Here is a 24,158-nt window from a genome sequence, read left to right as displayed (position 1 = left end):
AGGTTGAAGAAATTAATGTACTTTTATTCTCATTATATACAATATTATACGCATTCCATATTTACAAAAAGTGTTAAAAAATCGCTGAGTAAAAAAATAAATGTGTGTTTCCGGCCCAGTGTTCACTTTTTCACAGCAGGTTTTTTGGCTCCCCCCTTTGCACCTCCTTTTGCACCTCCTCCTTTATCACCTCCTCCTTTCTCTATCTTCTTCCCTTTTACTTCACTTGCTTCTCCTTTCTTCCCTCCTTCCTTTTCACCTTTTTCCTTAGTTGATCCCTCCTTTTCATCATCCTTTTCCTCCTTGGCACCCTTGCCCTCTTTCTTTCCCTTGGTCTTCTTTTCCCCCTTGTCACCGTCCACTTTTCCTGAGACTGTTGTTACCACTTCTTTTTTCTCCACAACTACAGCTGGAAGGATAAAAAGCACAAGAGGGAACAATCACTTGGAGGCCGCAACAACAGCATTTGTTATCATCAAGACCTCTGACAGCAATAATATCTGGTAAGTGGAAAGGAAAATATATAATCCCGCAAAGAGAACCCTACCTTCAGTGGGTCACAGTATTCTAATGAATGTGCATCTGTCTTTCTCCATTCTAATGAACACGGCCTATATATTCTACTAATGAGGTTTCATACATTTACTGGGCTGGCTGGGAAACAAATTATGGGTATTTGAAATAGAAAAATATTTGATTAACTACGTTTGAATCTACCAGAAGGCCATGAAGTACTGTAGGCAATCTGCACTCCAGAGCATTTCATAATCCTGGTAACTGATCACGACAAACATAACAATCTAAATGGCCTCTGTACTACACAACATCAAAATAACTATGTTTGTTCTATGCTATGAGTTTCGTTTGCTCCACCTCCCAGAACCAATCAAAATGTAAGGTGAACCCAGGTCAAGGTAGGAACGAGCTTCCCGCTGATGCTAGGACAGCAGAGTTCCTGTCCATCTTCTGAAAATGTTTGAAACCCTAACTCTTTAAAAAGTATCTTAAATCCCCCCCCCCTCCCCCAAAATACCCCCCCCAAAAAAAACAATACAAATAAAAACTTAACACCCTTGCCTTTCATGAACTAACACTCGCACTTCATCTTTTACTACTCACACTGACTTTGCTGATAGCTACTTTATTGAGGAAATATGTGCTTACAATGACTGAATTGTGGTTGTCTCACCTAGCTATCTTAAGTTGAATGCACTAACTGTGAGTCGCTCTTGATAAGAGAGTCTGCTAAATGACTAAAATGTCAATCGAATGAGACTTTACTGCAAAGCAAATAGATCTAAAATATATGGAAATAATTCAAGACGTACAGTGCCTTGAGAAAGTATTCACACCCCTTGAATTTTTCCATGTTTTGTTGTGTCACGCCTACCTACAATAACACATAATTCATTAAAAAAATGGGGAGGGATGGTAGACTTAGAGGGGAAGGATCATAGGGTTAGAGGAAAATAATAAAGGAAAATGCATTTACAAAATCTATATATATATAGTTGAAATACAGTACCAGTCAAAAGTTTGGACACATCTACTCATTCAAGGGTTTTTCTTTATTTTGACTACATTGTAGAATAATAGTGAAGACATCAAAACTTTGAAATAAAACAATTGTTTACCGAGAGATTATTTCACTTATAATTCACTGTATCACAATGCCAGTGGGTCAGAAGTTTACAAACACCAAGTTGATTGTTTCTTTAAACAGCTTGGAAAATTCCAGAAAATTATGTCATGGCTTTAGAAGCTTCTGATAGGCTAATTGACACAATTTGAGTCAATTGGAGGTGTACCTGTGGATGTATTTCAAGGCCTACCTTCAAACACAGTGCCTCTTTGCTTGACATCATGGGAAAATCAAAAGAAATCACCCAAGTCCTCAGAAAAAGAACTGTAGACCTCCACAAGTCTGGTTCATCATTGGGAGCAATTTCCAAATGCATGAAGGTACCATGTTCATCTGTACAAACAATAGTACGCAAGTATGAACACCATGGGACCACGCAGCTGTCATACCGCTCAGAAAGGAGATGCGTTCTGTGTCCTACAGATTAACATACTTTGGTGCGAAAAGTGCAAATCAATCCCAGAACAACAGCAAAGGACCTTGTGAAGATGCTGGAGGAAACGGGTACAAAAGTATCTATATCCACAGTAAAACGAGTCTTATATCAACATAACCTGAAAGGCCGTTCAGCAAGGAAGAAGCAACTGCTCCAAAACCGCCATAAAAAAGCTAGACTACGGTTTGCAACTGCACATGGGGACAAAGATTGTACTTTTTGGAGAAATGTCCTCTGGTCTGATGAAACAAAAATACAACTTTTTGGCCATAATGACCATCGTTATGTTTGGAGGAAAGAGGGGGAGACTTGCAAGCCAAAGAACACCATCCCAACCGTGAAGCACGGGAGTGGCAGCATCATGTTGTGGGGGTGCTTTGCTGCAGGAGGGACTGGTGCACATCACAAAATAGATGGCATCATGAGGTAGGAAAATTATGTGGATATATTGAATCAACACCTCAAGACATCAGTCAGGAAATTAAATCTTGGTTGCAAATGGGTCTTCCAAATGGACAATGACCCCAAGTATACTTCCAAAGTTGTGACAAAATGGCTTAAGGACAACAAAGTCAAGGTATTGGATTGGCCATCACAAAACCCCAACCTCATTCCTATAGAACATGTGTGGACAGAACTGAAAAAGCGTGTGCGAGCAAGGAGGCCTACAAACCTGACTCAGTTACACCAGCTCTGTCCGGAGGAATGGGCCAAAATTCACCCAATTTATTGTGGGATGCTTGTGGAAGGCTACCCAAAACGTTTGACCCAAGTTAAACAATTTAAAGGCAATGCTACCAAATACTAATTGAGTGTATGTAAACTTCTGACCCACTGGGAATGTGATGAAAGAAATAAAAGCTGAAATAAATAATTATATCTACTGTCTATCTAATGTCATTCTGACATTTCACATTCTTACAATATAGTGGTGATCCTAACTGACCTATAACAGGGAATTTTTGCTCTGATTAAATGTCAGGAATTTTTAAAAACTGAGTTTAAATGTATTTGGCTAAGGTGTATGTAAACTTAAACTGTATATGGTTGTCTAGCAATGATCAACAACCAATTTGGCAGAGCTTGATAATTTATTTTATAATAATGGGAAAATATTGTACAATCCAGGTGTGCAAGGCTCTTAGAGACTAATCCAGAATGACTGTAAACACTGCCAAAGGTGATTCTAACATGTATTGACTCAGGGGTGTAAATACGTATGTACATTTCTATATTTCATTCTCAATAAATTTGCAAAAATGTATTGAAACATGTTTTCACTTTGTCATGTTTTTTTGTGTGTAGATGGGTAAGAAAAACAATCTATTGAATCAATTTTTAATACAACTGTAACGGAACAAAATGTGTGCTAAGTAAAGGGGTATGAATACTTTTTGAAGGCAATGTGGATGGTTATATCCCTTCCTTGATCCAGCATATCCATTGACGTGTATTTATTCATTGTTTTACATGTATTTATTCATTGTTTCCAAAGTCAAATGGCATTTTGAGATAGATGAAAGTATTGAAACTATTTAGATGAAGACTGTTGCGGATACAGGTATTCTGTGTGTGTATCCTGTGTGTGTGTGTGTATTTCTTTTCTCTCCTTCCCTCCTCACAGGTGGCAATCATCATTCCCCAATCAGTCAACATGCAGTCATCAATCAGAAGACACACCTCATTTTCCCTTACCCTATCACATTTCCTTTCCCTTGGTTTAAAAACCCAATCAGTTGTTTTCTCAGGAGCTCGATTTCTTTGTGTTTCAATCTCTCTGTGTCGCAATCTCTCTTTCTCTGGCATGAGCTCTTTTGTTTTGTTTTAGCACCTCCATATCACGTTGTCCCCACCTGTGAGTATTGGTTTTGTTATGGTGTTTGATGGTGGGAAAAGGGGGAACCAAGACAAGTTGCTCATGGGCATACACTACCCATAGGACTACTTTGTCTAAGAACACTAGTTAGAACTGGGCGGACCACCCACTGTACTTTTGGTTAGTTAGTTAGCTGTATGGAAGTAGGCTAGTCTAGCTTAGGGGTATTTTTGGATATTTGTTTCTTTCCTTGGGTCCAGCTCAGCCCCTTTTGCCTGCCCCCCCATGGTTATTTCGTTCTCACCATTACTTTGTCACTATTACACTTTGCATGAGTTATGTTACGGGTCTCGATACCATCCCCCCCCTAGACTGCCGGGCCAAAGGGATTTTTAACAAAGACAAAGCTGTTTATATGCCATCTGTTACAACTAAACATGTGAATCAGCATGAAGACAGACACGGTGTGCATGTCTTACAACGTCCCCTCCATGCATGAGAGGATTTCTGAAATGAAAAATTCAACAGCTCCCACAATCTAGAGCTTTGAAGATTGCGAGGATTACCTCCCGAATGCCCCCTCCCTCTATAACATTCATGGTAACACCCTGGGTGTGCTAGTTCCTACTCTAGGGGAAACCACTGCTGAGAGGGAGAGGATACTGCTGCTTCTTCCTATACCTTCTTAAAGCAATTGAGCGGGACCTTAAGTGCAAAAAATGTGTAAAATTCTGTATGAATTGGATTCATAACATATCACACGAAAAAAGGACGTAACATACAGGAAATGGATGATGTAGTAGATTGTGCAACATTTTCGGGGACCCGTTTTGGTTTGTGAGCAGTACTTTCAAAGCAGTACTTTCAAAGCTACTGGCTAAAATTATACAAAACTTGTATTATCGCAGCTTGAATACAGTAACAGAGGAGCAAACACAGAGAAATAGAATGGAAGTCCCCATTCAAGTCAATGATGGCATAATGGGTGGACCGGCAGCCATTTTGAGTGAACTCATTGGAGCAAAGCAGGAAGTAAAAACAGGAAGTAAAAGTAGGAAGTGTACCCATCAATCTGTGCTGTGATTTGTTGATTAAACTCAACTGACATGCCATTATATGAGCCACATCAGTTAACATAATTTGAATGAACATTCCACATTACATCCAAGATGGTGTAGCAGTCAGACGTCTTTTGTCCTTGCCTTGTCGTGTTCCATGTATATATCTTTCGAAATATATATATTTTAAAAATATTATTCTTAACCTCCACATACTCTCCTGCAATTCGCCTCACCCAATGTGGTATGGATCTGCTATTTTCTTTACACTTTGAACCGTAACCCGCAACATAAGCTAGCCAGCTACTAGCTAATAGTCAGCTAGCTACTGCTAGCGGTCATCAGCTACCTTTATTTATTTAATTTTTTATTTTACCTTTATTTTACTAGGCAAGTCAGTTAAGAACAAATTCTTATTTTCAATGGCGGCCTAGGAACAGTGGGTTAACTGCCTGTTCAGGGGCAGAACGACAGATTTGTACCTTGTCAGCTCAGGGATTCAAACTTGCAACCTTTCGGTTACTAGTCCAACACTCTAACCACTAGGCTACCCTGCCGATCCTTTAGCTCAACTCTCGCCAGTCTGCACAGCGTGACTCAAACCAGAGCAAATCGGACTTATTTTTCTCTATATCTCTGGATTCCTACCTCAAGCTCTGAACCTTTTCACCTGGATCATTGCAACTAGCTAGCTGCTATTCGAGTGGCCACTCCTGGCTAACATCAATGTCCCGAAGCAAGAACCAATTATCCTGGAGCTAGCCGTTGCTAGGCCCAACTCAAGGCTAGCCGAAGAGGTCCAACAGCCACTCCTTTGGCTACAATACCTATTTTGCCAATTGGCCTGGACCCCCGCCGACCCATCATGACTGGACTACCGACGTAAATCACCCGAGGGAGTTTTTCAACTGGCTCCTCCGTCGCGACGTCCCCTGAATGCCCATCTGCTAGCCTGCTAGCTGCGGCCGGCTAGCTGTCTAGAGCATATCGGATTGTTAGAGGCCCATCAGACAAATTCTTTGGCCACTATACCTATTTTGCCCTGCTGATACCATCCTAACCAAATACACCATCCTAGCCCTCCAAATACACCTCTGCTGTCTTCAACCAGGATCTCAGTGTTCACTGCCTCATTGCCTGCGTCCGTAATGGGTCTGCGGTCAAATGACCGCCTCTCATCACTGTCAAATGCTCCCTAAAACACTTCAGCGAGCAGGCCTTTCTATTTCAACCTGGCCCGATATCCTGGAAGAATATTGACTTCATTCTGTTAGTAGAGGATGCCTGGTTATTCTTTGAAAGTGCTTTCCTCACCATCTTAAATAAGCATGCCCCATTCAAAAAATGTAGAACCAGGAACAGATATAAATCAAATCAAACAAATTTATTGATAAAGCCCTTCTTACAACAGCTGATATCTCAAAGTGCTATACAGAAACCCAGCCTAAAACCCCAAACAGCAAGCAATGCAGGTGTGTAGCCCTTGGTTCACTCCAGACCTGACTGCACATGACCAGCACAAAAACATCCTGTGATGTACTGCATTAGCATCGAATAGTCCCCGCGATATGCAACTTTCAGGAAAGTTAGGAACCAATATACACAGGAAGGAAAGCAAAGGCTAGCTTTTTCAAACAGAAATTTGTTTGAATGTAAGTAAAGTAAAATGCAAGTAAAACTAAATGCATGCTCTTCAACCAATCGCTGCCCACACCTGACTTAGAATATGTGACAACTACAAATACCTAGGTGTCTGGTTAGACTGTAAACTCTCCTTCCAGACTCCCATTAAGTATCTCCAACCCAAAATTAAATCTAGAATCGGCTTCCTATTTCGCAACAAAGCATCCTTCACTCATGCTGCCTAACACCCCTGTAAAACTGACTATCCTACTGAACCTTGACTTCGGCGATGTCATTTACAAAATAGCCTCCGACACTCTACTCAGCAAATTGGATGCAGTCTATCACAGTGCCATCCATTTTGCAACCAAAGCCCCATATACTACCCACCACTGCGACCTGTATGCTCTCGTTGGCTGGCCATCGCTTCATATTTGTCGCCAAACCCACTGGCTCCAGGTCATCTATAAGTCTTTGCTAGGTAAAGCCCCGCCTCATCTCAGCTCACTGGTCAACATAGCAGCACCCACCCATAGCACTGGTCACCCCCAAAGCCAATTCCTCTTTGGCTGCCTTTCCTTCCAGTTCTCTGCTGCCAATGACTGGAACGAACTGCAAAAATCACTGAAGCTGGAGACTCATATCTCCCTCACTAGCTTTAAGCACCAGCTGTCAGAGCCTCTCACAGATCACTGCACCTATACATAGCCCATCTGTAAATAGCCCATCCAACTACCTCATCCCCATACTGTTATTTATTTTGCTTCTTTGCACTTAAGTATCTCTACTTGCACACTCATCTTCTGCACATCTATCACTCTAGTGTTTAATTGCTATATAGTAATTATTTCTGGCCTATTTATTGCCTTACCTCCCTTATCCTACCTCATTTGCACCACACTTTATATAGACTTTTTCTATTGTATTATTGACTGTATGTTTGTTTATTCCATGTGTAACTCTGTGTTTGTGGCACGGATTTGCTTTATCTAGGCCAGGTCGCAGTTGTACATGAGAACTTGTTCTCAACTAGCCTACCTGGTTAAATAAAGGTGGAATACATTTTTTTTACAACATTTTTAAAAATTACAATGGAAATGATTGCATCACAATACCAAATTGGGAGGGATTTCTGACATTGCAATGCAGCAAATACATTGAGCACAACCCCACTAACTTCGTCACCGACAAAAGCAGGGTGGATTTTGTGGCTCTACTCACAGGCAAAGCCCTGGATTCCCACCGCCATATGGACTGCCAACAGCACAGAACTCTGCTCCAAGACCCATTTACGCACCCTCTTCAAGGAGGTATTCGATCACTCTCCCTCCGGTCGTCCTATAGGAGACCTCCTCATAGAATTTCAACAAGGATGCAATTCAGCTGCCTATTATGGCTTTAGGGAGTAGATGGGATGAGGTTGCTTTATTTACCGTCTACCAAAGAGGGCTCATCAGGGAATTGCAGGCAGAGCTGGCCTGTAAAGGTGAACTTCAGGATTTAAATCAATACATTCGTATGTCCATTTCCATCGACCACCTTATTGCCGACCGTCGAAGAACTCTGCCACCCAGGAACCCGAAACCTTTTCTTTTCATGATCCCGTCCGAGTCTTCCTGAGCCTATGCAATTGGGCCATGCTCCTCCCCCATGTATCGAACGTCAAAGGCGGATCCATAAAGGGCTCTGCCTATACTGTGGAGGGAAAAATAATCTACTCAGCCATTGCCCTGTTCACGCCCCCACAGAGATGAGAAGGGTCCCCCCGCTGCCATGCAGGTATGCGTGTCCTTATTTCTAAATGTCTCCCAGAATCAATTCTCCATCCCAGTATTGATAACCATGAAGGGGGTTACCAAGTACGTAGAAAGCTTGATAGATTCGGGACCAGCAGGTAATTTTATCGATCACCAGCTAGTACAAGAGCTTGATATTGATCTGTCACCCCTCCCTAAGGATTAACACCCTAGATGGGCAGCCATTGGGCACGGGCTTCATCACGCACCTGATACAGAGCGTCACCTTCCAGATTGGAGTTTTCCACGCCGAAACCATTCAACTCATGGAACTCTCATCCCCCAAACAGACACTCGTTCTCGGACACTCCTGGCTTTGTCGTCACAACCCTGCCATCTCGTGACAACAAGGTGAACTACTGTCCTGGTCTTCTACTTGCTTCTCCAGTTGTCCCAGCCTACCCTGCAGAGCCATCACCATTGAGGACTCTGTCTCGGCAGTGCGACCCACCATACCATCTGAATACGCCCAGTACAGCAATGTCTTCAGCAAAATCGAGGCCTCCACTATGCCACCACATCGCTGAGGGGACTGTGCTATTGACTTACTCCCTGGAGTGTCCCCACCGAAGGGCCATGTTTACCCCTATCTATCCCGGAAAATGAGGCAATGGAGAACTACATTGAATCACTCAAACGGTTTCATTCGTCCTTCTTCACCGGTTGCGTCCAGCTTCTTCTTGGGGAAAAAAGTACGGTGGTCTTTGTCCATGTATTAATTGTCGTTCCCTGAATGACATCATAGTCAAGAACCATCTGCCTCTTCCTCTGATCTCAGCGACCCTTGAACAAGTGGGCCGCACCAACATCTAAACTAAACTCGACCTGCAAAGTGCATATAATCTTGTCTGTATACTTGAAGGTGATGAATGGAAGATGGCCTTTATCACCGCTCGGGGGCACTATGAATACCTGTTCATGCCTTACGAACGTCCCCGCCGTCTTACAATCCTTTATGAATGAGGTTTTCTCATCGTCTACATTGTTGACATCTTGATTTAGGAGGAACACATACAGCATGTGCAAAAGGTTCTTCAAGGGCACCTTGACCATAACCTTTATGTGAAGACTGTGTAACCTCAGTAAGCGTCTTATGGACACCTGGAGGGGTCCGAATGGATAAGAACAAATTCACCCCCATCAATAACGGGCCCAAACCCACCATCGTTAAGGAACTCCAACTTTTCATTGGGTTCTCCAACTACTATCGCCGGTTCATTCAGAACTTCACTTCTGCTGCCACTGCCCTTACCAGCCAAAAGACCCTGACCCTTCAATGGACTGAAACCGCCCTGACTGCGTTCAACAACTTGAAACACCTCTTCACCTCAGCTCCTGTCCTTTGCCAACCTGATCCGACCCTTCCTTTCACCCTTGAGGTGGAAGCCTCTGGAGTAGGAGCCATACTCTCTCAGCGGGTGGGAACACCTCCCAAATCACATCCCTGTGCCTTCTTCTCCAGGAAGTTATTCCCAGCTGAGAGGAATTACGATGTCGGGAACTGCACTTCTCACCATCAAGCTGGCCTTCGAGGAGTGGCACCACTGGTTGGAGGACGCACAACATCTCTTTCTCATCCTAACAGATCATTGTAATCTGGAATATATCAGATGGGCCAACAGATTAAATCCAGAGAAGCCCGCTGGTCTCTTCTCACACTTCCATTTTCATGTTACTAACATCCTTGAAAAGAAAAACGTAAAAGCTGATGCTCTCTCCTGCCACTTTGACCTTCCGACCAGTAACTCCAACCCTACACCCATTCTTCCTCCCTCTTGCGTTATGGAACTGGTACAGTGGGAGGTTCACTCTGCCATACAAGCCCTAACCTCAGACCCAGCTCCTCCTGAGACACCAGCTGGGAAGAGTTATGTACCAGCAGCTGTTAGACCTCAACTGATGTAATGGTGTCACACGTCCTTGGGGTCAGGACATCTGGGCATTACACGAACCACCGAATTTCTCGCCTGGAGGTTCTGGTGGTCCTCACTGGCATCTGACGTACGGGATTATGTACTCTCCTGCCAAGTCTGTGCCCAAACCAAAAGTCCTCGTCATCTCCCTTCCGGGAAGCAACTTTTGCCAACCCCTCACAGACCCTGGTCCCACATTGCTGTTGACCTCATCACAGACCTTCCTGAATCCTCTGGCAACACCACCGTCCTTGTCATAGTAGACTGTTTTTCAAAAATGTGTCTGGTTCCTCTAACGCCATGGAATTGTCTGAGCGTATGTTCCAGCAGTTGTTTTGTATGGGATTCCGGAGGACATCGTCTCTGACCGTGGGCCCCAGTTTGTCTCCCAGATGTGGCGAGCCTTCTGTGACCGACTGGGGGTCACCCTCAGCCTCTCCTCAGGGTACCACCCCAGACCAACGGGCAGATGGAACACGTGAACAAAAAATGGGGAAGTACCTCTGCCAACAATGTTCTGCCTCTCCACACGGCTAGAGTCGGTATTTGGCCTGGGCTGAATACGCTCAGAACTCACTCATGCACTCATCCCTCCACCTTACTCTGTTTCAGTGTTTCCTTGGTTACCAACCCCCCATGTTTCCCTGGGAGGAGGAGCCTGGTACTGTCCCAGCTGTCAACGACTGGTTTCGGCATAGTAAGCTGGTATGCGAGACCACTCACCGGAATCTGCAGGAAGCCTCTAATACCTAGAAACGCTTATCCGACAGACGCCGCCGACCTACGCCACTCTTTCACCCCGGACAACGTGTGTGGCTCTGCCTCCCCTGCAAAAAGTTCTGTCCTCGCTTCATTGGTCCCTTTAAGATATCGCATCAACCCTGTCACGTACCGCCTCCAGTTACACCGTCAGAATAAAATATCCTCGTCCTTCCACTTGTCCCTGTTTAAAATTGATCACCATCAGTCCTCTTCATCCTCCAATCTTTACCCGCAGTGCGCCCCCACCGTTAGATGTCGGAGGGGAACCTGCCTATGACATACCGGCCATCCTTGATTCCAAACACCTGATGGGTCGCATCCACTACCTAGTGGGCCTGAAGACCAGTCCTGGGTCCCTGACCAAGACATCCCCGACCCAGAGATGACTCAGACATTTCACCATAATCGTCCTGCTCCCCGACCTCTGGGTCGACCGACTAGACCCACTGGACATCAGCCTCGACTCAGACAGTTGGGTCAGTCTACGACCTCGTCGAACCAGCCTGCCGGACCTCGCCCCCGAGGTAGGCGTCCGCCTCTGCTCCTTTGCCCGCTCCACCCTCCGGTGCCGTTGGGTCGTCAGGAACCTCCCTGGGGGGGAACTGTAAGGTTCTGCTTTTCTTAGTCAGCCTTGTGTTTTCTTTGTTCTGGAACGTAGCCCTGTCTTTCATTTTTGTTCATTTTCACCTGTGTTCGTTTCTCACCTGCTCCCTATTTAGTTCAGTTCTTTCTGTTTGTATGGTTGAGGTATTGTTTGTTTTTGACTGCCTACCTGTGTTTGGCCATTGCCTTCTGTGAAGGCTTAATTAACATCTGCGCTCTGTGCGTGAATCTACACCTTTTTTCTACCTGAGTATTTAGGGAGATGCAGAAAAATTAATCCATGCTTTTGTCACTTCTAGGTTAGACTACTGCAATGCTCTACTTTCCGGCTACCCGGATAAAGCACTAAATAAACTTCAGTTGGTGCTAAACACGGCTGCTAGAATCTTGTCTAGAACCACATTTTTTTTATCATATTACTCCACTGCTAGCCTCTCTACACTGACTTCCTGTTAAGGCAAGGGCTGATTTCAAAATTTTACTGCTAACCTACAAAGCATTGCATGGGCTTGCGCCTACCCATCTTTCCGTTTTGGTCCTGCTGTACATGCATAAGCTATGGTCACAAGACGCAGGCCTCCTTACTGTCCCTGGAATTTCTAAGCAAACAGCTGGAGGCAGGGCTTTCTCCTATAGAGCTACATTTTTATGGAATGGTCTGCCTATCCATGTGAGACGCAGACTCTGTCTCAACCATTAAGTCTTTACTGAAGACTCATCTCTTCAGTAGTTCCTATGATTGAGTGTAGTCTGGCTCAGGAGTGCGAAGGTGAACGGAAAGGCACTGGAGCAACGAACAACCCTTGCTGTCTCTGCCTGGCCGGTTCCCCTCTCTCCCCTGGGATTCTCTGCCTCTAACCATATTACAGGGGCTGAGTCACTGGCTTACTGGTTGCCTTCCATGCCATCCCTAGTAGGGGTGCGTCACTTGAGTGGGTTGAGTTACTGATGTGTTCTTCCTGTCCGGGTTGACGCCCCCCCCCTCCCCACTTGGGTTGTGCTGTGGGGGAGATCTTCTTGGGCTATACTCGGCCTTGTCTCAGGATGGTAAGTTGGTGGTTGAAGATATCCCTCTAGTGATGTGGGGGCTGTGCTTTGGAAAAGTGGTTGGGGTTATAACCTGCCTGTTTAGCCCTGTCCGGGGGTATCGTCGGACGGGGACACAGTGTCTCCTGACCCCTCCTGTCTCAGCCTCCAGTATTTATGCTGCAGTAGTTTGTGTCGGGGGGCTAGGGTCAGTCTGTTATATCTGGAGTATTTATCCTGTCTTATCCGGTGTTCTGTGTGAACATAAGTATGCTTTATTTTTCTTTCTTTCTCTCTCTCGGAGGACCTGAGCCCTAGGACCATGCCTCAGGACTACCTGGCCTGATGACTAGTTGCTGTCCCCAGTCCACCTGGCCGTGCTGCTGCTCAAGTTTCAACTGTTCTTCTTGCGGCTATGAAACCATGACCTGTTCACCGGACGTGCTACCTGTCCCAGACCTGCTGTTTTCAACTCTCTAGAGACAGCAGGAGCGGTAGAGATACTGTGAATGATCGGCTATGAAAAACCAACTGACATTTACTCCTGAGGAGCTGACCTGTTGCACCTTCTACAACCACTGTGATTATTATTATTTGACCCTGCTGGTCATCTATGAACATTTGAACATCTTGGCCATGTTCTGTTGTAATTTCCACCTGGCACAGCCAGAAGAGGACTGGCCTCCCCTCATAGCCTGGCTCCTCTCTAGGTTTCTTCCTAGATTTTGGCCTTCCTAGGGAGTTTTTCCTAGCCACTGTGATTCTACACCTGCATTGCTTGCTGTTTGGGGGTTTTAGGCTGGGTTTCTGCACAGCACTTTGTGACATCAGCTGATGTAAGAAGGGCTTTATAAATTAATTTGATTTTATATTCATTACAGGTATGTGTAAATACACACATTTGCATTAGATCCATGAACACACTCAAACCCCCTCTCCTCATCTCAGAATTAATGCTTTGGATTACTGATTTAATGAACTACAAAATTGATCAAAACAGTCATAAATACAATGTCAGTGTACTCACATGTTCAGTTCCACTGTACCAGCCGATGTAATTACTATGAAAATAGTGGTCACACTTGGATTGACTCTATCTTCCTCCATCCCACTGTGACGTCCCTAGGCTATGACTCTTCTCACTGATGGTGTTATTTTCTCAGTCTGAGACACACAGGCGCACTCACACAGTCTTGCACACCCGCACACACACACTCGCATGCACACTGTTAGTCTACACCTGTTGTTTACGAAGCATGTGAACAAATACTATTTTATTTGTCACTCTCTCTGGTTTTCTGTCTGTCCGGTGGAGGCCAAGGTGCAACATGCACCCTCTCCCTCCTGACTCGTCTTTGCATGCGGATGTGTCGGGTCATCTGAATAATCCTCAGATGACCCGACACTTCTGTGGGAATGAAATGTGGTTGCGTGTGCATTTGTGACCATGCGTATGTGTGCATCAGAGCCAGTAAACTGACAATGCAGTGCATGACTGATCAAAGTGTGCTGGAATAATGTCTACTTTCCATTTGAATAGCTTTTCCACTTGTCTGTAAGGCAAAGAATTAGGGGAGTGAAGTTGCACTTTGTCCCTAATCCTCCCCTCATCGTTTCCTCCTGTCTGGTGTTTGCTTTACCGTCTCCTGTGAATGTCAAACACTTACGGAATTTAACATTTAGAATGATCTTTTCACTATCACTTTAACCAAGCTGTCTGAAACCATTTTTTAAAATTTAGGCCAGGGGGGAACCGTGAGGGCCTTCTACATCTTCAGAGAAGGCCTACGGACTTATAAAATAATTGTTTTTAATTATAAACGTCGTTTGAATTTATATTTCATCTTTTCAATACGATTTCAATTGTATTCTAATTTTATTTTTAAATGATATTCTGATTAAATGTCTTTTGAATAGTGTTGGAAAGGGTTAACACTGAAAATAAATATGTTTTTACATACATTTATACAGTTTCTTTACTGTGTCCAGTTTGCTAATTATCCCCGAAATGAAAGCTAGACAGTCTAGATGGAATTTTTTTAATCACATTTTGACAGTGAGGAAATAACAAATTGTCAATGTGGCCCTCAGGACATTGTTGAAGACCGAATGCAGCCCCCGTGAGAATTTGTTTGACACCCCTGAGCTTTATAAAAGGCATGTGCCATTCAATTTACAAGGGCCTTCTCGAAGGCCAAAATAGCGAGCAGTAGTTTTCCGACAGTCTAGCTAGTCAGCTTTTATTGGAAGCTAGTAAAAAGTGTGTAGCGGCTGCAGCAGCTGTTATCGATAAAGATGTTGCTAGTTTGTTAGATTCGCCCTTTTCAAATGAACTTTAAACAAATTAAGTTTCAACTGATTATCATCTGGTGAGCGGAACCATGTTTTTTTTATTGCAGCTTGATTGCTGTTGGTAGCTATCTCTTTGAAAATAGATTGTGTGTTGAACATTGTTCCACTTAAACTTTAGATCACCGGTTAGGCTACTTTATGTGCTGAATGTGAAAAATATGTTTGCAAATGGAAGTAATAATTTCACATTTCAATTGGGAAATGCTTAGTCTAATGGTTGTGTTTTTGTTTTCTTTTGTGATTGGGACCTACTGGCTTCTTATGTCTGAGTGAATGGGCTGCTTATCTTTCAACTTCATGCTGTGTGTGACTGCTGTCTTTCTATCGACCCTATGTGTTTTACAAAAAGTCTGCTCTCCTACATGGTGATAGTGATGGCATTAGGCTACTATAGGCTGTGTAAGCTGTGTGGTTGTTGTTGCTGGTAGCATTATCTGTGCGGGTGCTGTGTCTGTGAGTGGAAGCCAGTAGCATGGCTCAGCCTCAGGCCTTTTTTATTCAGTTGGGCGCATTAAGTGATGTTATGTACCTGTTATTTTACTTGATTTTGAGTTTGGTACAATGTGTTGGAAGATTTTCTTTCCACACTTTTTTTATTCTAGGTAGAACCATTTGGGGTTCCATGTGGAACCCTCTGTGGAAAGGGTTCTAAGTGGGACCCAAAACGGTTATTCTTGGAACCAAAAGGGTTCTACCAGGAACCAACAAATGTATTTCAAAGGGTTCTCCTATTGGAACAGCCAAACAACACTTTTAGGTTCTAGATAGCACCTTAATTTCTAAGAGTGTAGGTCCAATTGCCAATGTTCCCAACTGATTTAGGTCATGCAGGTAAAGTGTGCAGTAAAACTTTTGAAAAGGAAGGGATGTCAGTATTACCACAGCCTCTTTGCTGTAGGGGCCGATTCCAATTTAGGAAATTGAATGGATTCTTAAATGGATTCTTGAATGGATTCTTCATTCTTCAGAATGGATTCTTAAAGGTTAGGCTTGGATGAATCCCGGGGTAAACAGAGTTGTGTGGGGTTCATGAGTCTCCATGATTATAAACCATATCTGTTAATCCTTTCCATTTATAATTGCCACACAGCCTCTGCCTGCCTGCCTGCTTATGGTTAACTGCAGAGGTTTTGCTGCGTAAATGAGTGCATATTAGATCCAGTATCCCCTTATGCTGCATTATAATATACAGCTGTAGATTATGATTTCTCTCATGGATTAAGCTTGTCTCTGACTGACACTTCATTATGGTAGCAATACAGAGTCAGTCCCCAAAAAGCATACTTTTGTTCATGTTATTATAAAAATAATAATACCAATATTGTGGTACAGTACTGATATTGTGCATTTATATATATATATATATATATATATATATATATATATATATATATTTTAGACCCATGTAAACCTGTGTGATACTTCGAGAGGACAGAAGGCATATGCAGAAACAAGACAAAGATAACACAACAAGTACAGTTTGTCGTTGGCTACCAACCTTAGACCTGGATGATCTACACACAGTGTGCATGTTTTTCGACACTTAAACGTGCGATTCGACTAACAATTAAGACATTGTTGGTTCTAGGTTGAGAAAAAGCCTAAGTACCTTGTAGCTCTCCAGGACCAGGGTTGGTTATCATGAGTGTTACTGTATAAGCTTGCATAAATTGGAAGCTATATTTATTCAAAGCCAAGCTTACAGATTGAGTCAGAGGAAGAGAAGGAAAAACAACAAATGACAAGGAATAGACATGCAACATCACTGACAGAAGCCTTAAAGATTAATCTACATTTTTTCATAATCCAGAGTTGGCTACCAGATACTGAACTTGCAGTTCTGTGTTCAATGTACAGGGTAGCCTAGTGGTTAGAGCGTTCAAACCCCCGAGCTGACAAGGTTCTGCCCCTGAACAGGCAGTTAACCCACTGTTCCTAGGCCGTCATTGAAAATAAGAATTTGTTTTTAACTGACGTGCCTAGTTAAATAATGGTAAAATAAAAAAAATGTGTGATCGACAAGGATGAGTATATCAACAAAGAGCAGATGAGGAAATAGTGAAAACCCATTTCAAGTACTTAACACCTACAATTGTAACTCTTCAGCAGGCAATATTCTCAACAATCTCCAAGTCATTCTTTCTAGGAAGTAATGACTAACGCTGAGTTACTCAATGAACTATTCTATTCAGCTATTCATTCCATTTTTGTGAATTACTGAATGCTGAGCTTCATGCTCCAATATTCCCTCTAGTGGATTTCCCATTTTGTTAGAACATAAATAGGAATGTGGAGAGAGGGAAGTTGAGAAGAAACAATAAGAAGTAGGAAATGGAGGGATGGACGTAATCCAGTCTCAGGCTGAGTGATGGGGACCAGAAGGAGGAGAAGGAGGGAGGAAAGTCATCCAGTCTCAGGCTGAGTGAGGGGACCAGTGAGCACCAGCTCCTCTCTCACCACTGGGAGCTGGCTGCTGCTGGCGCTGCGAGTCTGGACCTGCTCAGAGACCGTCGGGAGGGATGCAGTGTCCAGGAGCGCTGGAGGGACAGGATGAAGAGGAAGAGATGGAGAAGGATGAGGGGGAGGAAGAGAGGGAGGATAGAGTGGAAGACAAGTGTGAGGATAGAGAGTAGGAAGTGGAGGACAGGGAGGATGAGGAGGAAAAGAGGGAGGATGAAGAGAAAGAGGATAGTGAAGAGAGAGAGGAACACAAGGAAGAGAGGAGGAAAGACAGGGTTTGGAGAGGAAGGGTACAGGTCAAATGGAAGGGATAGGGTTGGAAGATGAAGGATTGCGGGAGGAAGAAGCCAAAGGGAAGGCATGAAAGTTAGAACAGTTGCAAAGGAGACAGACTCTGACATAGAAGAGGAAAAAGCTTTAATGTAAAGTCAATGAAACTTTGAATATCCTGTATTCATTCATCCAGAGTGTGTTTGTATCTCCAAGACTATATGTCTATGTTGACTCCATCTACATCTTCAGTCAGATAGGACAGGGACAATATGGCACATTAAACTAATTCAAAACACCATTTGAATCCAGAGAGATTCAGACAGAGGTGTGAGATTTCGTGCTGCTTGTTATCCGTCGGAAATGAGAGAAAACATATCTTAGCTTCGAATGATTGGAAGTGATGACCATTAGCATAATATGATGAAATCTAAGAGAAACATCAAATTAATTAATACAAAAGCTGTCAGGGGCCCAGTCTCGTTAGTGTGCCAAGTCAAACAGCTATGATTCTCCTACTGTATAAACAGGCCTAGCAGGTGGTATTTCATTAATAGCATCCAGAACTCGTACTTCATTTTCTCCTTGCTGTGGATTTATTTCACCAAGGAGAGATGAGTGTGTAACTTTTTTACCATTCGTAAAGTTATAATGTAGTTCAAGAGAGTAGGGACATTTGTCACAAGGAGAAGGGATGTGCTAAAATGTACACCACAACTAACTCCTTGGGACTTTTGTCATGGGCAGAAGGTATTTTCTATAATGTGCACCATAGTATTCTTGAGGGGATTCTGAGAGGAGCTTTAGCCTACTTACCTCCTGGGATCTCTGTGAGCTCGTTGAGAGGAGGCACTGTCTCCAGTGTGTTGGCGTAGTCCTTAGCTGCTACTCTCTGAGCATGTCGCGCCTCAATCTCCTTCTTCGTCCTGGGGATACGGCATTTGAAGATGCAGCATAGGGTTATGACTTACAAATGGAGAAAGAGGGAGACAAAGAGAGAAAGAAAATATAATAGTATTTCCTATGTGGAATGTTATGTGTTTCTGAAGTACATCTGAAGACGTTTTGAATTAGACACTACTCAACTGTGTCACATTACAGCCATTATATAACTGGATACGTGACACTTCATTATCCGCTGTTATCAGACTATTTTCCTTTTTGTTGATTTGGGCTCTGTCATGACATGGTAAATTATTACTGTATAGATGTCTGATGGAATATCACTAAACTAGAATGCCATCATTGTCTTGTGAAGTGCAATTGCTGTCCTCCACCCCTTATTGAACCATGCATCATGTGGTTTGATAAACCAATCACAAACAGACAATGCCATTACCATTTGGAACCCTCCGTCATAATAACCATCATGACAATTCAGCGCACATAATATTACAGGACCATGATATTTATTCCCCTTGAGTCCCCTTGAGACCAACGTCTCTTTAGCCAAGTACAAACTCAACTCCACACATTGTCCCGTGTAATTGAGTACTGTTCTTTGGGTGCTGAAACCCATAGTATTTAAAAAAATATATAAATATATTTTTGTACCCCTTTTCTCCCCAATTTCACAGTATCCAATTGGTAGTTACAGTCTTGTCTCATCGCTGCAACTCCCATATGGACTCAGGAGAGGCGCAGGTCGGGGCGGCAGGGCAGCCTAGTGGATAGAGCATTGGACTAGTAATCGAAAGGTTGCAAGTTCAAATGCCCGAGCTGACAAGGTATAAATCTGTCGTTCTGCCCCTGAACAGGCAGTTAACCCACTGTTCCTAGGCCGTCATTGAAAATAAGAATTTGTTCTTAACTGACTTGCCTAGTAAAATAAAGGTATAAAAAAAAGAATTTAAAAAAAAAGGTCGAGAGCTGTGCATCCTTCGAAACACAACCCAACCAAGCCGCACTGCTTCTTGATGCAATGCCTACTTAACCCGGAAGCCAGTCGCACCAATGTGTCGGAGGGAACAGCGTACACCTTGCGACCGTGTCAGTGTGCACTGCGCCCAGCATGCCACAGGAGTAGCTAGTACACGACGGGACAAGGACATCCCTGCCGGCTAAACTCTCCCCTAACCTGGACGACACTGGGCCAATTTTGCGTCGCTCCATGGGTCTCCCGATTGCGGCCAGCTGCGACAGAGCCGGGACTCGAACCCAGAATCTCTAGTGGCACACACCACTGCGTTACTCGGGAGGCCCGAAATCCATTGGTTTTTATACAAACTTTTATGTGATGTAGGAGCTCCAGTCCGCCCACACTAGTTGCTGCTGAACTCTGTTGATGTGAAGTACATAATAGAGTTCAGTTTTACTTGGCTAAGGTCTAAAGCCTGCATCTCACAATTAAAACAACAAATTACAAATTACACATTCGCCTCTCCATGCATCATGCAATATCTGTTCAGTATGCAAACTAGTTGCACCATGAAGCCAAATACAGTGCCTATCATAAGTATTCAAACCCCTTGGATTTCATCACATTTTGTGTTACAAAGTGGGATTAAAGTGGATTTAATTGTAATTTTTGGACAATGATCAACACAAAATATTCTGTAATGTCAAAGTGTAGGAAAAGTTCGAACATTTCTCTTAGATTAATGAAAAATAAAACACTAATATACCTTAATTTGATAAGTATTCACCCCCCTGAGTCAATATATGTTCAAAACACCTTTGGCAGCTAATTACTTCTGTGAGTTGTGCAATATTTGCCCATTATTCTTGAAAGAATTCTTCAAGCTTGGTCAAGGTGTTGGGGATCAAGGCTAGACAGCCATTTTCAAGTCTTTCTATAGATGTTCAAGAAGATTTAAAACTGTAACTTCAAATCAAATGAAATGCTTTGTAACAACAGGTGTAGACGATAAGTGAAATGCTGACTTACGGGTCCTTTTCCAACAATGCAAAGTTAAAGATAAAATATATAAACTACCAGTCAAAAGTTTTTTTTTGTTTCATTTTTGTTCATTTTTTGTTTCATCTGTACAAACAATAGTACACAAGTATAAACACCATGGGACCACGCATCATTCATACCGCTCAGGAAGGAGACTCCTAGAGATGAACGTACTTTGGTGCGAAAAGTGCAAATCAATCCCAGAACAAAAGCAAAGGACCTTGTGAAGATGCTGGAGGAAACAGGTAGAAAATTATCTATATCTACAGTAAAACAAGTTCTATATGTACATAACCTGAAAGGCCGCTCAGCAAGGAAGAAGCCACTGCTCCAAAACTGCCATAAAAATGCCAGACTACGGTTTGCAACTGCACATGGGGACAAAGATCATACTTTTGGGAGAAATATCCTCTGGTCTGATGAAACAAAAATAGAACTGTTTGGCCATAATGACCATCGTTATGTTTGGAGGAAAAAGGGGGATGCTTGCAAGCTAAAGAACACCATCCCAACCATGGGAAGCTTGTGGAAGGCTACCCAAAATGATTGACCCAAGTTAAACAATTTAAAGGCAATGCTACCAAATACTAATTGAGTGTATGTAAACTTCTGACCCACTGGGAATGTGATGAAAGAAATAAAAGCTGAAATAAATCATTCTCTCTACTGTTATTCTGACATTTTACAATTTAAAATAAAGTGGTGATCCTAACTGACCTAAGACAGGGCATTTTTACTAGGATTAAATGTCAGGAATTGTGAGAAACTGAGTTTAAATGTATTTGGCTAAAGTGTATGTAAACTTCTGACTTCAACTGTATATATATATATATACACAGAGTGACACGAGAAATAAATACACTGAATAATGAATAAAAATAATGAGTAAAAATGGCAGGGAGTATCAGTACCTAGTCGATGTGTAGTGGTACGAGGTAATTGAGGTAGCTATGTACAGGTAGTGGTAAAGTGACTAGGCAACATGATAGATAATAGACAGTAGTAGCAACGTATGTGGTGAGTGTGAAAGTATGTCTGTGTGTGTGAGTGTGTGTGGTGTCAGTATCCTTGTCTGCGCGTGTTATGTGTGTGTTTGGGCGTATGTGTGTGTTAGGTTGTCTATGTACGTATGTGTGAGCGTGTGGGTAGAGTTTAGTGTGTGTGCATAGTCAGTGCAGGAGAGAGAGAGAGAAAAATGTATGTGTTGGGTGTGTATGTGTGTGTTGGGGTGTCAGTGTAAGTATTTGTGAGTGTACCTACCCGCCCCCAGGTGGTGAGGGTGAGTAACAACATCTTCACCCCGCTGATCCTCAACACTGGGCCCCAAAAGGGTGCATTCTCAGCCCTCTCCTGTACTCCCTGTTCACCCACGACTGCGTGGCCATGCACGCCTCCAACTCCATCATCAAGTTTGCAGATGACACTACAGTGGTAGGCTTGATTACCAACAACGACGAGACGGCCTACAGGGAGGAGGTGAGGGCCCTCACACTCAATGTCAACAAAACAAAGGAGATGATCGTGGACTTCAGGAAACAGCAGAGGGAACAGCCCCCTATCCACATCGATGGGACAGTAGTGGAGAGAGTGGAAGGTTCCTCGGCGTACATATCACGGACAAACTGAAATGGTCGACCCACACAGACAGCGTGGTGAAGAAGGCGCAGCAGCGCCACATTGAGTGGCTGCTGCCAACATACGGACTCAACTCTAGCCACTTTAATAATGGAAAAATTGATGTAATAAATGTATCACTAGCTACTTTAAACAATGCCACTTTATATCATGTTTACATACCCTACATTTCTCATCTCATATGTATATACTGTACTCTATACCGTCTACTGCATCTTACCTATGCTTTTCGGCCATCGCTCATTCATATATTTTTATGTACATATTCTTATTCATTCCTTTACACCTGTGTATATAAGTTAGTTGTTGTGAAATTGTTAGGTTAGATTACTTGTTAGATATTACTGCATGGTCGGAACTAGAAGCACAAGCATTTTGCTACACTCGCATTAACATCTGCTAACCATGTGTATGTGACGTATTAAATTTGATTTGATTTGAGTTTGTTTTGCTAGAGTCCAGTGTGTGTGCATAGAGTCAGTGTAGGAGAGTTAATGCAAAAAGGGTAAATGTAGTTAATCCGGCTAGCCATTTCATTAGCTATTTAGCAATCTTATTTAGCAGTGTTATGAATTGGGAGTAGAAGCTATGGAGGGCCCTGTAGGTTCCAGCCTTGGTGCACGATCAGCTCCTTTGTTTTGCTGACTTAGCCAAGCAGGAACATTCACTGTCTTCTTGGTAAGCAACTCCAGTCTAGATGTGGCCTTGTGTTGTACAGTAGGTTATTTTCCTGCTTAAAGGTGAAATTCCTCTCACAGTGTCTGGTGTAAAGCAGACTGAAGCAGATTTTCTTTTAGGGTTTTGCCTGCGCTTAGCTCTCTCCCATTTATTTTTATCCTGAAATACTCCCCAGTCATTGCTGATGTCAAGCGAACACATACAATGATGCAGCTACCACCATGCTTGAAAATAAGGTGGCAGTTACTCAGTGACGTGTTCTGTTGGATTTGCACCAAACATAAGGCTTTGCATTTAGGCCAAAAAGTAAATCAAATCAAATTTTATTTGTCACATACACATGGTTAGCAGATGTTAATGCGAGTGTAGCGAAATGCTTGTGCTTCTAGTTCCGTCAATGCAGTAATAACCAACAAGTAATCTAACTAACAATTCCAAAACTACTGTCTTATACACAGTGTAAGGGGATAAAGAATATGTACATAAGGATATATGAATGAGTGATGGTACAGAGCAGCATAGGCAAGATACAGTAGCTGATATCGAGTACAGTATATACATATGAGATGAGTATGTAAACAAAGTGGCATAGTTAAAGTGGCTAGTGATACATGTATTACATAAGGATGCAGTCGATGATATAGAGTACAGTATATACGTATGCATATGAGATGAATAATGTAGGGTTAGTAACATTATATAAGGTAGCATTGTTTATATATTTACATCATTTCCCATCAATTCCCATTATTAAAGTGGCTGGAGTTGAGTCAGTGTCATTGTCAGTGTGTTGTCAGCAGCCACTCAATGTTAGTGGTGGCTGTTTAACAGTCTGATGGCCTTGAGATAGAAGCTGTTTTTCAGTCTCTCGGTCCCAGCTTTGATGCACCTGTACTGACCTCGCCTTCTGGATGATAGCGGTGAACAGGCAGTGGCTGGGGTGGTTGATGTCCTTGATGATCTTTATGGCCTTCCTGTAACATCGGGTGGTGTAGGTGTCCTGGAGGGCAGGTAGTTGGCCCCCGGTGATGCGTTGTGCAGACCTCACTACCCTCTGGAGAGCCTTACGGTTGAGGGCGGAGCAGTTGCCGTACCAGGCGGTGATACAGCTCGCCAGGATGCTCTCGATTGTGCATCTGTAGAAGTTTGTGAGTGCTTTTGGTGACAAGCCAAATTTCTTCAGCCTCCT

General features: G+C 43.1%; 1 protein-coding gene across 1 annotated transcript in view; it reads right to left on the bottom strand.

The window, feature by feature from the left end:
- Positions 1 to 122: 122 nt before the first annotated feature.
- The window catches only part of LOC112259619 (transmembrane inner ear expressed protein-like), a 46,009-nt gene continuing 21,973 nt past the window's right edge, over positions 123 to 24,158 (bottom strand). Inside the window, exons 3-4 of the mRNA XM_024434247.1 lie at positions 18,574 to 18,723; positions 123 to 409 (exon numbers count right to left, since the gene is read on the bottom strand). Coding sequence (XP_024290015.1) covers positions 123 to 409; positions 18,574 to 18,723 — 437 coding nt within the window. The remainder of the gene's footprint in view (positions 410 to 18,573; positions 18,724 to 24,158) is intronic.

The sequence above is a fragment of the Oncorhynchus tshawytscha genome, linkage group LG10 (genome assembly GCF_018296145.1).
Source record: "Oncorhynchus tshawytscha isolate Ot180627B linkage group LG10, Otsh_v2.0, whole genome shotgun sequence".
Taxonomy (NCBI): domain Eukaryota; kingdom Metazoa; phylum Chordata; class Actinopteri; order Salmoniformes; family Salmonidae; genus Oncorhynchus; species Oncorhynchus tshawytscha.
The sequence above is the reverse complement of the archived record's forward strand: the minus strand, read 5'-3'. Positions and strand labels throughout refer to the sequence as shown.